The sequence below is a fragment of the Vulpes lagopus genome, chromosome 7 (genome assembly GCF_018345385.1).
Source record: "Vulpes lagopus strain Blue_001 chromosome 7, ASM1834538v1, whole genome shotgun sequence".
Lineage (NCBI taxonomy): Eukaryota > Metazoa > Chordata > Mammalia > Carnivora > Canidae > Vulpes > Vulpes lagopus.
Genome location: NC_054830.1, coordinates 12,303,871 through 12,321,901, shown reverse-complemented (window position 1 = coordinate 12,321,901; position 18,031 = coordinate 12,303,871). Strand labels below are relative to the sequence as shown.

The window sequence follows — 18,031 nt, the reverse complement described above, 5'->3', positions numbered from 1 at the left end:
TATGGGCTGGGTGAATGCTTTGTTAAGAGGACCCTGGCAGTGCAGGAAAGTGCAGATTATGCAGCTCGTCCTGGGGGTGATGGTGCGGGACTCTGTGCCATGTACCTGCCCTGCACCATCTCAGCTCAGTTTTCTGGAAACCCCTGAATCAAGTCAGTGCAGTAGAAGCTGGGGCTGAGAGTCCATCTTTTTGCCTCTCCAGGCCCTCCTCCATGGAATTATTTTACCGAACCCCCCTTGAGCCTGAGGCTCACGTAGAAGGATGTTACAAGCAATGGATCAAGTCCATCAGGATATCTGCATTCCGTTCTTGTGCGGTAAGGGCTTAACTCAGCAGGCCTGAGTTGTCCACGTCCTGCACATGAATGGTTTGGCCCTGGCCTGGCTCTTGAGAGGTGTTGTCTAAGCCCCTGGAATGTCTTGGTTGATCAAAGTGTCCTGGTTTCCTGAGGCCTAGGGCCACATGGGTTGGCCTCTGCTCACATACGATTTAGGGTGGGAGCTTTGGGACCACACTCAGTGTAGGCTTGGCCTCAGGGGGCGTTGGGGACTGAGGTCAGCTGTGCAGGTGGTCAGCTGTGTCCACACAACCAACCCCCAGTAAAAATCCTGGACACCAAGGCTGGGTGAGCTCCCCTGGTTGGCAGATGATTGTCGTCACATGAACTGTTGCTGAAAGAAACGCTGTCCATGTGGCTCCACAGGGAGGGGCCACCTGGAAGCTCATGCCTGGTGTCACCTGGACTCAGCCCCATGCTTCTCTACACCTCACTGATCTTCATCTGTATCCTTTTGCTATGGTAAACTGTGAGCATGCGCCTGAGCTCTTTGAGCCCTGGCAAATCATCAAACCTGATGGCAATCTTGGGGACCCTTGAGACACAATTCCGTTTATGACACTTGAAAAAAATCCCTGCCTGATCTTAGCTAAGTCGGGATCTGGGTCCACCTCCCGAGCAATGGGTGGGTTCCCAAAAATGTGGATGGGGAACCTGTTCAGGCTCCTCCTCACTGGATGCTGGACATAGCCACACCTGAGACCCACCGTGATAAGGTTCTAGGTCACTGAGGTCCTCCGTGCCTTTGGCCTTGGTCCTGACTCTAGGTTGTGCCCCTACCCTTTGTTTCTCTCTTCTCTCATTCCTATTTCCCACGCTACCTTTCACACATACTTCTGCCACCTGAAATTCTTTTGGAAACAGGATGGAAGATGCATTATTGATAAGTCATTGAAAGGTAAGTGTTATTTATTAGACCTGTGCTCCCCATGCAGGTATGGTCACCATGAGCCACATGTGGCTCTTAGTGTTGTTGGGCCAATTTGAAATGAGTGGTTGGTGTAAAACACGTGCCAAATTTCATATCCTCCGCACAAGAATTTTCCAAAATGTGAAGTATACCATTAATAATTTTATATAGATTCCATGCTGAATTTTTGGATGTATTGGATTAAACAAGATATATTAACACGAATGACACCTGATGTCTTTTTGTCTTTTAAAACAGGGTCATGAGAACGTTTAGTTATAAACGTGGCTCACATTTGTGTTTGCAGTTTGCCCTACTGGCCAGCACTTGATCCCTTGAAATGGCTTTATAAAAATCAGGCTGATTTTTAGGGCAGTGAAAATACCCTATCTGAGATTATAGTGGTGGATATATGTCATTAAACATCTACCCAAACCCACAGAGTGAACTATAAGGTAAGCTATGGACTCTGGGTGATGACATGTGGATGCAGGTTCATCATTTATAGCAAACGACCACCCTGGTGGGAGGTGTTGATATTGAAGGAGGCTGTGAGTGTAGCGGGGAGGAGGTATATGGGAAATCTCTGTACTTTCTGCTCAATTTGGCTGTGATCTTTTAAAAAAAAATTAAGTAATTTCTACACCCAAGGCGGGGCTCAAACTTACAATCCTGAGATCGAGTCACACACTACTCTGATCAAATCAGCCAGGTGCCCTGAAAAACTGATCTTTAAAAAATAGTCTTTAAAAAGAAAACAAGCTGTGAAGTAACTCTTGGTCACCTCCTAGGAAGCCTTCCCTAACTGCTTCAGAATAAAGAGGAGAACCCTGTCACACCCTTCCATAACCCCTGATTCTTGTCTGGTCATAGCACCAACCACTCTTCCTTGTGGCTACTTTATCGTCTGCTAGCCTAGAAGCCCCCGAAAGCAGGGATTGTGTGGGCTGGCTTGCCCCTGGGTGCACCGCATCCTCTCACATGCACCCCTCAATCCCTGTAACTGTCTGGCAGGGGAAATCACTCTCATCACCTTCCAATGAACTGGAAGCCCAGAAAGGTTAGGAGATTTGCCCAGAATAGGGGTTGGCAAGCTACAGCCCATGGGCCGAAACTGGCCTGCCATCTATTTTTGTATGACCAGTGAGGTCAGAAGAGTTTTACCATTTTTAAATAGTTGAAAAAAATAGAAATAAGATTCTTGTTTTGTGACATGTGAACATGATATGAGATCCAAATTCTGGCCTCCATAAACCAAGTGTGATTGGCACACCCACTTGAGGTATCATCTGTGGCAGCTTTCACATTACAGGGGCAGGCTTGATTTGTGGCGACAGAGATCACTGGGTCTGCAGTCACAAGTGTGCACTGAGTGGCCCTCTGCAGAAAAGGTTTACCAGCCGCTGGTCTAGGACTGCCCTCCCCCTTGCCCCAAGCCCCTCTTCTGCACTTCCAACCAAATCCGGGGTTGCCTCCTCACAGCTCCAAGTAAGAGCTAGACGATACCTGCAGCGAGAAGGGACTCATCTTCAGAGACTACCAGGAACCTCACGGCTTCTGGAAGCTTCTCCAGCAGGCTATCTCCTTCGGGGGAAACCTGTGCAAAGTCAAGGATGCCCATCAAGCATTTCCACTGGGTTAAGGGTCCAGGGTCAGGAGCTTGGAGGCAAGACTTTGCCACTCACCAGTTTCTAAGCAAATGCCTTAGCCCTGGGTGCCTTAGTTTCCTCATCTGTTAAATGGGCGATAGGACAGGACCACTGCCCAGGGCCATCGTGGGCTGAGGAGTACCTAGAATGGTCCCCCTTACCCCATACACAATCAGCTCTCTCAATGTGGCAGTTAGTACCATGGCTGTTGATGTTGTTTTTGTCATCAACTCAGGGACCTGCAGAACATTCCAGCACTTGTTTTCTGCCTCCAGAGGGGGGAACTCCGGAGATCTCAGATAAGATCCACGCACTGGTTTCTCCCCATTCCCGAGCTGCAGAACTTATTTTGTTCGGACCTAAGAGGATGGTTCATTCCTCATTCCTACAGCTCCAGTTCAGCTAGTGATTTTTGAGCATCTGACCTCCACCAGTCTGTGAACCAAAAACTTTATGCTCATAATCTTGGTGAGCGGCACAGATGGGACACATGGGGGGCACCAAGAAAAAAGAGTCGTTTGCACCAATCCAAGCCATATTTTAAAGAAATATTTGTTTACCTTTATTTAGCAGGGGTGGGACAAAGTGAATTTCCTCATAGGTGTTACTGATTTTTCTTAAAAAACACATTTCTTAAAAAAAATTAAAAATTAAAAAAACACATTTCTTTGAAAACTTAAAAAAAAATGGGTGCCTGGGTGGCTCAGTGGTTAAGCCTCTGCCTTTGGCTCAGGTTGGGATCCCAGGGTCCTGAGATCGAGTCCTGAATGGGGCTGCAGGGAGCCTGCTTCTCCCTCTGCCTGCGTCTCTGTCTCTCTCTGTGTGTCTCTTATGAATAAATAAATAAAATCTTAAAAAAACTTAAAAAATTAAACAACAATACTGTATGAGATGGAAAAAAAGAAGAAGAAGCATCCCGAACACACCATGAACATCTCTTCACTTTTCCTGTCATTCTCTGTTTTTCCTAGAAGGGACCATTGTCTGCTTTTCTGAGCATCTGTTTGCATAGACGAGCATTTGCACGACCATTCTTTTTTGCACAATCCATCATAGACCCTGTTCTGTAAGTTTGCTTTTTTCACTTCATGTGTCTGGGGCAGTGGTTCTCAAGGGGTGGGGAGGGCAGTTTTGTGCCACCCCCGCCAGCCAAGGCCAGTTGGCAATGCCTAGAGAGATTTCTGTCAGGACTGAGTGCCAACAATTAGCGAGCCCCCAGGAGATACCAAAAGATGTTTCCTGAACTGCTATGAGTTGCAAATCCCTAAATTAAAAAAACCAAATGCCACTTATTAAAAGAGCAAAGGTGAAGTGGTTTCTCCCAACTTCTGGGACATCTGAGGGCTTCAGAGCCGAGCAGTGCAGGCACCACATTCAGGAGAAGGGCTTACCAAAGAGATGGAGCCTTTGCTGAACCCAGTCACCATCTTTCCTTGCTTCTGGACCGAGACCCCACAGGTAGGTATTTCTTCTTTGATGCTGGATAAATGGTGCCTCCCCTGCAGTTTCCCTGTGCCTGAGCTCCACAGACTGACCACGCCGCCCTCAGACACGGTCAGCAGCGTGGCCCGGGAAGCCAGCGCCGCTGTGCACATCCAGCAGTCGGAGGCATCTCCCAGGATATGGAAAACCAGCTCTGCAGTTTCCAGATTCCAAGCACTGATCTAATGGAATCATAGAAAGGAAGAGAAATGTCAGCAAGAGAACTAGGTTGCAAGTTTTCCCAGAGTCAAATGCAAAACCCATGCTTTTTCTTCTTTCTATCCTTCTTTCTTTCTTTCTGAGATTTTATTTATTTATTTACTTGACAGAGAGAGAGCAAGAGCACACAACCTGGGGGAGCAGCAGAGGGAGAGGGAGAAGCAGCAGATGCCCTATTGAGCAGGAAGTCTGACTGGGGGCTCGATCCCAGGACCCCAGGATCATGACCTGAGCCGAAGACAGACACTTAACCAACTGAGCCACCCAGGCTCCCCGCAAAATGCATGCTTTTTCATAGTGCATGCATTATTTTCAACACTGCTAGTTCCCAAAAAAGGCAGAGGGGAGAAATATCCTGGATTAAATCCTAGAACAGCAAAAGGACATTTGTGGAAAAATTGATGAAATCCAAATAAAGTCTGAGTTAGGTTGATAGAAATTTTACCCATATTAATGTCTTAGCTGTGACAGATGTACCCTGGTTATGTAAGATGTCAACACGACAGAGACTGGATAGAAGGGCATATGGGAACTCTTTATAACAGCTTTATAACTTCTCCATGAACCTAAAATTTCTCCAAAATAACAATCTTTAAAAAAGAAAAAGTCAGCCATATCATATGCATTCACAGATACAAATTACTACAAGTAATTGCTGATTACTACAGGTTTCATATTTAACCTCACCAAAAAACGTACCTTTTTAAAATCAACAGTAACCATTAAATAGTAAATATTTGCCCACTAATTCTACTTTTGGGGTTTACTCTACAGCAATAAGGAGGGGGTGTCTGGGTGGGTGGCATCCATTTTACTTTTATTTGAAAGTACAAAGAACTGGAAGCAACCTATACGTCCAGTAGGAAGGGATCAGTTTAATAAACTACAGTGGGGTCAATGCGAGGACATCTCCTGAAATCACTAAATCTGCTGTTTCTGAGGAATGTTTGAGGTTATGGGCAAATAAAAATAGATTTATAAAAGTACATAGATAGCGTTATATATGGTTTTATCCCCATTTTGTGTTATACATACACACGCGGGCACTGTACATGCACACCCACACATCACATAAAACAAACTCATGTAAATGTTAAGAGTGGTTGTCTTCGGGATTATTTATTATTATTTCTTCTTCTTTTTTAAAGATTTATTTATTTTAGAGAGAGAGGGCTAGTGAGTGGGAGGAGAGGCAGAGGAAGTGAATCTCAAGTAGACTCCCTGTTGAACACAGAGCCTGATGTGCAGTGCTCAATCTCAAGACCCCAAGATCATGACCTGAGCCAAAACCAAGAGTTGGACGCTCAACCAACTGAACCACCCAGATGTCCCTTTTCTTTCTTTCTTTCTTTCTTTCTTTCTTTCTTTCTTTCTTTCTTTCTTTCTTTCTTTCTTTCTTTCAGACACAGAGAGAGGCAGAGACATACACAGAGGGAGACATGGGTTCCATGTAGGGAGCCCAACACAGGACTCGATCCCTGGACCTGGGATCATGACGCCCTGAACTGAAGGCAGAGGCCCAACAGCTGAGCCACCCAGGTATCTCTTATTTCTTTACTATGTTTTCCAAACTTCTGCTGGAAAAAAAAAAGATTTCTTTAACCAGTTTTGAGATCAAGCAATACCTCACTAATATTTAAGCCTGCATAGTCAGTAACAGTATAATGCAAGTTGCATGTGATTTTAAATTTTGTATTAGTCACTTTAAAGTAAGAAGAAACAGGTGAAATTGATTTAAATAATGTATTTGGTTTAACCTTATGTCAAATGTCATCATTTCAACATGCAATCAATATAAAATTATTATTGAAACCTTTTACATTATTTCTATGATACTAAAGGCTTTGAAATCCAGTGTGTGTTTTGTACTTATGGCACACATCTCAATTCAGAATAGGCACATTTCAAGTGCTCAGTAGCCACATCTGGCTGGTGACTCCCCATATTGGACAGCACGGCTTATAAGCTACCAATATCACTTATGTTAACAGCTGCCAATTATTAATAAAATATAATAATTAATAGTTATTATTTGGCACTTACTATGCACCAAGCACTATCTCAGGGGTTTTAGTCATTATCTCATCAGGTAGATGAAGAACCGAGGCAGGGAGATAAGGTGACACGATCAAGATCACTCAGCTTGCAAAGAAGTCAATTGGGAGTTAGGTACAAATTTTTCCCCATGCCTTTAGTTACTAAGTTTTCACCCACTGTTCTACTGTGTCTCTATTCACCAATTAGATCAGAGGGTCATCACTGACATAAAGGAATAACACAGCAGAGTGCATGTTGTTTTCAGATGTATGTGGAACATCTACTGAGAGAGATCATAAAATGAGTCTCAATGCATTTGAAAGAATTAATCATACAAATGAAATTAAGTTAGGGGGAAAAAAAGGTAAGCTATCTGGAACCCTTTCAAATATCTGGAAATGAACAGCACACTTCTAAATAGCCCATGGAGTAAAGAGCAAATCGAAGGGAAAATCTGAAAGTATTTTAAACTGAATGTAAATGGTGATGTGAGGTAGCAAGGTTTGTGGGATTCAAGTAAAGCTGTATTCAGAGGGAAATTAATAGCACTAAAATGACCAAATTAAAACAGATTAGGGGTGCCTGGGTGACTCAGTCAGTTAAGCCTCCAACTCTTTTTTTTTTTTTTAAGCCTCCAACTCTTGATTTTGGCTCAAGTCATGATCTCTTGGGTGGTGAGATCCAGCCCCACGTTTGGCTACCCACTGAGTGGGAAGTCTGCTCAAAGATTGTCTCTCTCTTCCTTTCCCCTTTCTCTCAAATAAATAAATAAATCTTTAAATAAAGATGTATATAAAACTTTAAAGATTTATTTCTTCATTCTTTTGAGTGTGAGAGAGAGTGAGTGAGCACGTGTGGGGGGAGGGGCAGAGGGAGAGAGAATCTCAAGCAGACCCCTTGTTGAGCCTGGAGCCCAACGAGGAGCTTGATGTCACAACCTTGAGATCATGACCTGAGCTGAAATCAAGAGTCAGAGACTCAACCTACTGAACCACCCAAGCACCCCAACAAATAAATCTTTTTTAAAAATTAAAAATATGAAAGGTCTTAACTCAGAAATAACTATCAAGACCATTTAATCCAACTATGAAGTTTGAAACCCCTTTATAGGGGCACCTGGGTGGCTCAGTGGTAGAGGGTCTGCCTTCAGCTCAGGTCGTGATCCTGGGGTCCTTGGATCGAATCCCACATCAAGCTTCCATCGGGGAGCCTGCTTCTTCCTCTGCTTATATCTCTGCCTCTCTCCCTGTGTCTCTCATGAATAAATAAATAAAATCTTTTAAAATAAATAAAATCTTTTAAAAAAGAAAGAAAGAAACCTTTTTATAGCATCACATCAAGTGGTTGTGTACCCTTGTTTACACCCACCCCCTATCAGCCCCACCTCATAGAAACACCATATGCTGTCTTGGAATGCTCTGGTCACAGCTTTTCTTTGCAAACAGGGCAGGTGTTTGTTACCTTTGAGCCAGATGCCAAATACACAACCTTCTTTGCTTCATCCACATGAAGACTCCAGATCTCAGGGTCAGTGGGATCTTTTGAGCCTCCATCCCAAATGGTGAATTTCTGCTGGCCAGAGAGTAAGTTCCACAAACGCAGTGTGTGGTCCTTTGAGGCAGAGAGGACGAGTGTCCCCTTGCCAAACACTTTCACAGACCTCACCTCTCCTGCAGTAGACCAGGGTCAGAGAGAATATATTAGCTGAAAACATTTTGACTTTCCAACTACCAAAATGCCTACTGGTTTGGAAATTCTCTGGTCTACCAAAGAAAAGATGATGGATTCAAACATAACCAAATTACAAATTATGGAATGTCGCAAACCTAAATTAAGAGTGCAACAAATGGCTGTGATTAAATCAACTGCCCAAATGTGAATATGTAATAAACAGAGATCATAAAGACTTATACAAGTACGGCATCCTCTAGGGGGTGTTTAAAATTAATAAATACGTAAAAACAAACAAGGTAAGGTTATAGAGAAGGTTTTACAATCTGGAAGATGTTTTCTAAGCAAAATACAAAATCTGGAAGACATAAAGAGGAAAAATCGACCAATTAGATTACATAAAAATGTAAAATTTCAGGAAGATAAAATGTAATTGAAAGTCATATGACAGGTTAAGAGAAAATATTTATAATATATAAGTGATAAATGGAGGGACACCTGGGTGGCTCAGTGGTTGAGCGTCTGCCTTCAGTTCAGGGCATGATCCCAGGATCCTGGGATCAGATCCCGCATCGGGCTCCCTATGGGGAGCCTGCTTCTCCCTCTGCCTATGTCTCTGCCTCTCTCATGAATAAGTAAAATTTTTTTAAAAAGGAGACAAATAGACATTTTCCTTAATAAAGAGTTCTTACAAATAAGTAGGAAGATGCAAATAATCTACTCACAAATTGGACAAAGAATATAAACAGGACATTTAAAAAATAGTACAAGTAAAAAAATAGTGCAAGTAGACAATAAGCATTAGAAAGTGATGCATAACCTTACTAGTAATCACAAAAATGCAAGATGAAATACCAATATGTCATTATCAGGAAAAATATTGGCAATTTTTTTTAGAGTGAAAGTGAGCACATGTGCCCATGCAGAAGAGGCAGTGGGGGAAGCAAAGGCAGAGGGAGAGGGAGAATCTTTTTTTTTTTTTTTTTGGAGTTCAATTTGCCAACATATAGCATAACACCCAGTGCTCATCCCATCAAATGCCCCCCTCAGTTCCCATCACCCAGTCACCCCCAACCCCCGCCCACCTCCCTTTCCACCACCCCTTTTTCGTTTCCCAGAGTTAGGAGTCTCTCATGTTCTGTCTCCCTCTCTGATATTTCTCACTCATTTTTTCTGAGAGGGAGAATCTTGAGCAGGCTCCACGCTCAGAGTGAAGCCCTACATGGAGCTTGATTCCATGACCCTGAGACCATGACCTGAGCTGAAATCAAGAGTCAGACATTTAACGTACTGAGATACCCAGGTGCCTCTGGCAAAAATTTTAAAGATTGATCACTGGACTACTGGCAAAGATACAAGAAATAAGTTACTTTCATACTTTGCTGATGGAAGTATAAATTGATATAAATTTGTAAAGGGTATTTTGATAATATTTGTTAAAAGTTAAAATGGGTAGTCTCTTGGTTTTGTTAATATACTATAGTTATGTAAGATGTTGCCATTCTGGGAAAGTGGATAAAGGGTATGAGGGATTTCTCTGCACTATTTTAGCAACTTCTTGTGAGTCTAGAATTATTTCAAAATATAATTCTCAGAAAAAGAGGGGAAAAGAACAAATGTGCATGCAACGTGACTCAGAAATCCCACTTCTAGGAATGTGTCTTGCTGAAATAATGGCGTAAGTGTGTAAAGATATAGGATGTTAGTTGCAGTGTTACCTTATAAAAATAAAATTGCAAACAACCTGTGTATGAAAAGGGAGTTGTTAAATAATACGGTACATCCTTATAAAGGATGTTATGCAGCCATTAAAATTAATAAGAGATCTACACATAGACACCTAACCATAATAAATTATTACAACTACCAACACTTGCTGAGGGCTTTCTATGTGCCAAGTGTAGTCCTCAGTAGTTTACATAAATTAAACTCCTTTAATCTCATAAACATTCTGTGAGGTACTATTATTATCCTATTGTAGAGATATGGAAACAGAGGCACAGCTGAGTACAGTAATTTATCCAAAACCACATGGTTAATAAGTAGGGGGGCTAGGATCCAGCCCAGAACCCAAGCCTTCAGCCACTGCAAAGTATCGTTATAATATGTTGTAACAAAAACAAGTTACAGCCCAGTGTATAAAATAGCACCATCTGCTTTTGACAAAAACTCAGAGTACTTGAGCCCATATAGAGCTATGTCTGTACAAGCCTGGAAAAAAAAATTGCTTATGGATATAACAAACTGTGAGTACTGATCACTTCCACGGAGACTGATGGGTGGGAGAGGGAGTTTTATTTCTTTCTAATTCAAATGACAGTAGGATAGTGGGTAATTTCTTATTTATTGCGATTTGGGTATTTTTCAACCAAAATTTGTATAAATAGTAATGCATTACAAAATATCCCTGTAGGGGATCCCCGGGTGGCTCAGGGGTTTAGTGCCTGTTTTTGGCTAGGATGCAATCCTGGAGTCCTGGGATCGAGTCCCGTGTTGGGCTCTCGGCATGGAGCCTGCTTCTACCTCCTCCTGTGTCTCTGCCTCTCTCTCTCTCTCTCTCTCTCTCTATGTCTATCATAAATAAATAAATAAATAAATAAATAAATAAATAAATAGATAGATAAATAAATATTTTTTAAAAAATATCCCTGTATGTAGAACAATATACCACAGTTAAAATGAATTAGAGATGTATACATTACATGGAAAGAGGCAAAATATGTGATGTTAGCTGAAAAACAGTTTATACAAGCAAAAGCTTCTGTGACTATATAAAACCATATATATTTATGTATATCCAAACACCCCCTGGGGGAAGGGACCAGGACAGCATTGTGCTGGTAAATGCTTAACATCTTGCTCTGCAAGGAGGTTGGGGGAAGCCCAGATTTGTGGCATTTGCCAATTTCCTTGGTGTAAATGTTCCTGCCCCTGGTTGATTTCAAGCCACTAACATGATGTCATTGAACGTGGCGTTGTAAAGAGAAAGGTGTAGCACCCATTTCTACCGTATGGGTATAGTAGCCAAGAGCACAGGGAATTGAGTGTGGTATAATACTTAGAAAGTGCTGAGTTTTGAATATGTATTACCTTGTTTTAATAGAATTGATTTAGCTGCAAGCTTCTATAATTTAATATTTATAATGGCTGCATTTGGGGTGCCGGGGTGGCTCAGTTGCTTGAGCCTCCAATTCCTGATTTTGGCTCAGGTCACGATCTCAGAGTTGTGGGATCAAGCCCTGCATTTGGCTCTGCTTTCAGCACAGAGTCTGCTTGTCCCTCCCTTCCTCTCTCCCTCTCTCTGTCTCTCTGTCTCTGTCTCTCTTTCTCAAATAAATAAATAAAATCTTAAAAAAAAAAATACCGGCTGTATTTGACAACTGTCTTACCACATTCTCTAAAACTTCACCATCAGCTCTCACAAGCCCGAACAAATGACTTCCAGCTCGCTAGCATGTGATAGGAAACTTTTACTTTCCTTGGTACATATGCTTAAAATAGTCTCTGTTTTGCCAATAAACTGATTACTGAGTTTTCCTAATCACAAAGTTTAATGGCTTTTTAAGAAATGAATCAAGGGGATGCCTGGTGGCTCAGCTGTTGAGCACCCACCTTAGGCTCAGGACTTAATCCTGAGGTCCGGGATCAAGTCCCACATCCGGTTCCTTGCAGGAAGCCTGCTTCTCGCTCTGCCTATGTCTCTGCCTCTCTCTGTGTGTGTCCCTCATGAATAAATACATACAATGTTTAAAAAAATGAATCAAGGCCCATTGGTAAATAAATGGGTTCAGGTCTTGAACAGATGGCTCACACACACAAAAATACAAGTGTTGAATAGCCCTATACAAAAATAACCATCTTGATGATAATAAAATGAACGGAATTTATTTAACAGACATTCTATTAGTACCCACCTCACTCCTAGTCCTTGGGGGAAAAAAAAGAATAGGTTAAGAACATCTGATGCTGGCAGCTTTGGGGTTGGGGGGGGGGGCGGTTATTCTGTTACATACATACAGCCTGTTTGGAAAGCAGTAAGATGCCACTTCTCAAAACCCATTGAAATGCTCACATCCTTAATTCAAGACTCCTACTCACTGAAAATATTCAACAGAAGGAAAAAATGTTGATGAGCGTAAAAAGATTCGTTGCAGTGTTATCCACAATAACAGACAACTAGAAATAGTCTAAAATAGCAAAAATAAGAAAAAAAGAAATGGAATAAAACAAATCACAAAAAATCATTTAATACATTCTGGAACATAATCTGTTGAGCAGAAAGAAATATTTTGGCTGTATTTCAACACGATAAATATGACATTTGACGGATTATAGCAGTGTGGCTCATCCCAGCCTCATACTGGAAATCGAGTCAATGTCCTTCAATTGATGTGATCAACTGATAAACACACACTGTCCCTTCCACACAATGGACGGGCTCAGCAATGCAGAGGACAAATTATTGTCACATGCAACAGCAAGGATAAGCGTCACACACATCAGGCGGTGTACAAAAAGATCACATTGTGTGCGATTCCATTTGCACACAATGTCCAGAAAAGGAGAGTTGATAGACTCTGGAGGCACATTGTTGGTTACCATGGGGCTGAGGGTCAGGGTGGAAATGCACTATGAAGTAGGCAGGTAATACAAAGAGAATGCCTTGGGATGATAGAAAGTTCTAGGTGATGGTTATGCAACCCAGTAAATCTGAAAATTGTTGCATCCTACACTTAAAACAGGTGGAATGGTATGTCAGTCACACCTCAATAAAGTTGTTTTAAAATGATTCAATGGAAACGAAACAACACTTATGGAAAATGTTGAGGAAAAAATATGGAACAGTGTAAATACTTGGTTCACAATGACACAATATTTTAACACCTTTATTGAGGGGTGCTTTGGTGGCTCCGTCAGTTAAGCATCTGCCTTTGGCTCAGGTCAGGATCCCAGGGTCCTGGGATCGAGGTCCATGTCTGAGCTTCCTGCCTAGTGGAGAGTCTGCTCCTCCCTCTGCCTCCTCCTCTCCCCTCACAGTCTCCCTCTCTTTTTTGCTCTCTCTCTCAAATAAATAAGTAAAATCTTTTAGAAAAAACACCTTTATTGAGATATAATGCACTAGCATAAAATGCACCCTTTCCGTGGACAATGGTACACTTCATCAGTCTTTGTATAGTCACAGAGCTGTGCAACCATCATCACGGTCTAAATTTAGAATATTTTCAAAAGCTGCATTCCCTCCCCTTTCTCTCCTTACCATATAAACCACTTGGAGGTGTGGAATCAGTGACATAATAATTCACAATGTTGTGCAACCATCACCTTTATCTGATTCTGAAACATTTCCATCGCCCCAAAAGGAAACTCCGTCCCCATGAGCAATCCCTTCCCATCCCTACCTCCCCAACTAGTAACCACTAATCTGCTTTGTGTCTCTCTGGATCTGCCTGTTCTGGACATTTTGTATAAATGAATCACACATGATGTGGGCTTTTGTGACTGGCTTCTTTCATCTGATATAATGTCTCAAGCTCCAGCCTCAAGGCTTCCTTGCTGTTCTGTAAACACACCAGCCTCCTTGCGCCTGTCAGGGCCTTTGTCCTGGCTGTTTCCTACTCCTGGGATGCACTTCTTCTTCCTACCCCTCTTCCCACCTCTTCGCAACCTTTGTGTCTTGGCTGAATGGTCCCTGCTAGAAGAAATGCCTTACCTAACTGCCCTATGTGGGTCACTTTGGTTACAGTTGCTGATGCCACCACCCTGTTGTCCTCATTACAATCCGTAACTATATTTTGCCTTCCCAAATACTTGAGTCTGACTTGGACTAGGACTAGGGTAAGGCGACTGAGGCACTCATCTCGGGTGCCAAATGTAAGGAGGTGCCAGATTCCCGAGTTTCCCTTTTGCCTCTGGCTCCCATATGGCTTGGCACAGCACTCTCGCTGATCCTCTCTTTAAGACAGCTTGATATTTATTCATGGTGGATTTCCTGCATTAATTTTGATTTTTTTTAAAACATTGCATTGAAATATCACTTATCTCTTTTTAAAGACTATTTTATTGGAGAGTGTGTGCGCATGCGTGGGGGGAGGGGCAGGGGGAGCCGGACAAGCAGACTCCTCGCTGAGCAGGGGGCTCCATCCCAGGATCCTGAGATCACGACCTGAACCAAAGTGAGATGCTCAACCGATTGAGCCACCCAGGCGCCCCGTAATATTATTTACCTTGATAACTAGGTTGACGAGCCCCACTTCCCAAGCCTCACCTGTGTGTCCAGTTAGGATGTGGATCACCTGCTGCTCTTCCATGTCCCACACAGCCATGAGGCCATCCTGGGTGCCAACTACCAGCAGCTTCTCTTCCAGGCTCCAGCCCATGGCAGTGATGCCTGCGGCCACACAGAGACAACAGCAACCACATCAGTTCCCATGGCTCAGCCATGGGGTCCTCTGATGGGCCTCTACTTCACAGATGGGGAAACTGAGGCACAGATCCGCTCCCTTGTCCAGAGCTCTACACCTGAAAGTGGCAGAGCTAGGATTTTGAAGCCAGCACTGTCGGAGGCCAGATCCAGATCATGGTTATTGTGTTCACATTGCTCTTCGGGACCAAACCACATGGAGATCTTAAGTGTCTGCTAAGTTCGGTGGTTCTCACTCAGGGGTGATCCTGGTCCTGGGGAATGTCTGGAGCCTGGGGACACTGACACTGGGCAATGTCTGAAGATATTTTTGGTTGTCACAACTGGGACCTGGGGCGCTACTGCCATCTGATGGGTGGAGGCCAGTAGTGCTGCTGACCCCGCCGTGGTCCAGAGGGTGCCTCCCCTCAATCCTGCAGAGGGTGACCCCCTCCCAAATGTCAATAATGCATGGCTGAGAAACCCTGCCCTAGATGGACAAGATGCAGAAATGGAATTATATCGACTGAGAATGAGAACTCTGCTTCTGACTTCTCTTTGAGTTCAATGTGTCTGGAAAAATTAAGGCTGGTGCTCCAGGGGAAAAAATATTTGCCAATAATTTGGGCAAACACAGCCCAGGGCTCTCTGCCGGGTCCTGATTGAAACATCACTGAGGAGAGAGAGGTACCGAGTTATACGGGAGAGAAACACTGGCTCAGGTTGCTGGAGACCAGACTTCCTGAATGCCCTTGGGTGATCCCTTCCCCTGCTCTGTGCCTCAGTTTCTCCAGATGTAAAATGGTCAGGGGAAAGTGTTGAAATTGGAGCCAGTCCAAGTCAGAGAAGCCCAGATTTTGTTCCTACCTCACTGGGATGGGGAGTGAGGACATGGGATTTGTTTTTATTTTCTTTCTTTTCTTTCTTTTTCTGGTTACTCACGGCATGACCTTGGAAATGTGAACTCAAACTTCTCATTTAAGAAATGACCAAACTAGGGATCCCTGGGTGGCGCAGCGGTTTGGCGCCTGCCTTTGGCCCAGGGCGCGATCCTGGAGACCCAGGATCGAATCCCACATCAGGCTCCCGGTGCATGGAGCCTGCTTCTCCCTCTGCCTGTGTCTCTGCCTCTCTCTCGCTCTCTGTGTGACTATCATAAATAAATAAAAATTTAAAAAAAAAAAAAAAAAGAAATGACCAAACTGAAGCCTAGAATGGGTAGAAACTTTCTCAGCTTCGACATGACTAGGGCTTGTACGAGAGGAACAGTGGGTCTGAAACACAGAACATCTCCCCAACCTAGGGATGGCAAAAACAAAACTTCGCCCTGACTATAACTTCCTAAGCCTAGGCCACAGGACATGCCACTAATGAGCCACTGCACTACCTGTGATTTGTCCCCAGGAGCCATCCTTTTGTAACAAAGGCCCACAGGTGTTAGCAGAGTCCGCACTCATCCAGAGACCAGATTTCCCAGGCTCCCTTGCAGCTGGAGATGGCCAAGTTCTTGCCAATGAGACACCCATCACAGAGGTGATAAATTCTGCTTCTAGACCATGCCCCCAAAGGGAAGGGATGGTCCACCTCCCCTTCCCACTTCCCACCGGCTGGAATGCCATGGCATTGATCAGAGTGGGAACAGCCGATCTGAACCATCAAATGGAAATTTCACATTGAAAATGGCAGCACAACAAGATTGAAAGAGTCTATGTCCCTAATACCTTGGAGACTTGGAGTTTTACCTTTACTTGACCCTGGATGTGAGGGGGAAATGGACTATTTTATTTAAGTCACTGCTATTTTGTCCTTTGTTACAGCATTTGAACCTGTAACCTAATAAATATACCATTATACTACCATTATACTAGATTTGGTCTCAGAACCCTTCTTAACACAACATTCTAGCAGCTGTCCCAAAACCAATGCTGCCATGCATCATACTTAGTCTCTTAGAATTTCTATTTTGGAAGCACTCTGCCTTGGGAATGTAGCTTTCCCTACAAGGCCATGTGGCACAGAAATAGCCCGAGTTGCAATAGCTGACATTTGAACTACAAGTTAGTTGTATATTTTGTGGCCTTATAATTAATGCAAGAGATTATGGGTGGGCAGATTAAAGGATGGATGAGTGGAGGTAGACTGGGGCATGAGTGGAACTAGATGGCTGGCTGGATAAGTGGGTGAGTGGATGGATGGGTGTGAGATAAGTAGATGGATAAATCAACTGATAGATGGGTGGGCGAGTAGATGAATGGCTGGGTGGAGAGATGGGTGAAAGGGTGAGTGGATGGAAGATGTCCAGAAGAGGGAAATGGAAAGATAAGTACTGTGGATAGAGGGGTGGAAAGAATATAACTAATGGAAGCATGGATGACTGATGGATGGATGGATGATGGATGAATGGGTTGATGGATGGGATGGATGATGGGAGTATAGGTTGATGGATGGGATGGATGATGGGAGGATGGGTGGATGGAAGGATGGATGGATGGATGATGGATGGATGGGCAGAAGGGCAGACAGAAAGAAGGAGAAGAAAGGGGGGAGAAAGGGAGGGAGGGAAGGAGAGAGGAAGGAAAATAAACAAATGGAGGGAATGAAGTCCTCCTGTCTCGCTGATGTTCTAGTGTCCCGGGGGGAATCTACAAGTTCCAGCAGCTCTTGGGAGCCAGTCAGGCATCAGTCCTGAGCTTTTGGACTTACTAGCATGAGCCAGTAAGCCACGGGAACTATCTGCAAGATGGACGCTCGATTCTTAGAGGCAGTCAGCATCCCCTTAGTCTGGGCTCAGGGGCAGCAGTAGTTACACTACTAATCTACAATCCCTGGGGGACGGAGACGGACGAGTCAGCATGAGGCAGCAAGGGCATGTCCTCAGGGGACCCTGGGGGCCTCCCTACCCACAGAGGGGAGCCCCAGGGAGCATCCCCAGGAAACACCTCTCCTCTGCCGCCTGCAGGCATGATGGGGCCTGGCAGGATTTTTGCCTTGCTGGGGAGACTCACCCTTGTGACAGCCAGTGAGGGTTGCCCGGAGGGGTCCCCCGGGGGGCTGGAGGAAGCCCCCGAGAGGTACCAGCACAGGGTTGGGGCACAGCCGGAACCAGCTCTGGGCCTGTTGGCACAGCTGTCCCACCAGCGCTGGATGTGAGGTGGCGAAGAAATGGAGTCTGGCCAGGAGTTCAGTGTAGAGGATGCTCCTCTCTGCAACAAAGGGTCAGAGCTGAGGGTCAGGTTAAGGGGAAGGGCACGGCCGGCCAGCCACCATCTACTCTGCCTCCTTTTCAAAAACACTTGCCCCCCCAAAACAAAAACAAAAACAAAAA

General features: G+C 44.0%; 1 protein-coding gene across 3 annotated transcripts in view; it reads right to left on the bottom strand.

Annotated features, from left to right (window-relative positions):
- The window catches only part of NWD1 (NACHT and WD repeat domain containing 1), a 65,410-nt gene that overhangs the window by 12,087 nt on the left and 35,292 nt on the right, over positions 1 to 18,031 (bottom strand). For 2 of the 3 annotated variants that reach the window (XM_041760524.1, XM_041760525.1), the window contains 5 exons: positions 17,712 to 17,909; positions 14,572 to 14,694; positions 8,097 to 8,305; positions 4,289 to 4,561; positions 2,755 to 2,845 (listed from right to left, as the gene is read on the bottom strand). In XM_041760524.1, coding sequence (XP_041616458.1) covers positions 2,755 to 2,845; positions 4,289 to 4,561; positions 8,097 to 8,305; positions 14,572 to 14,694; positions 17,712 to 17,909 — 894 coding nt within the window. The remainder of the gene's footprint in view (positions 1 to 2,754; positions 2,846 to 4,288; positions 4,562 to 8,096; positions 8,306 to 14,571; positions 14,695 to 17,711; positions 17,910 to 18,031) is intronic. The other variant, XM_041760526.1, reaches the window with a different exon arrangement.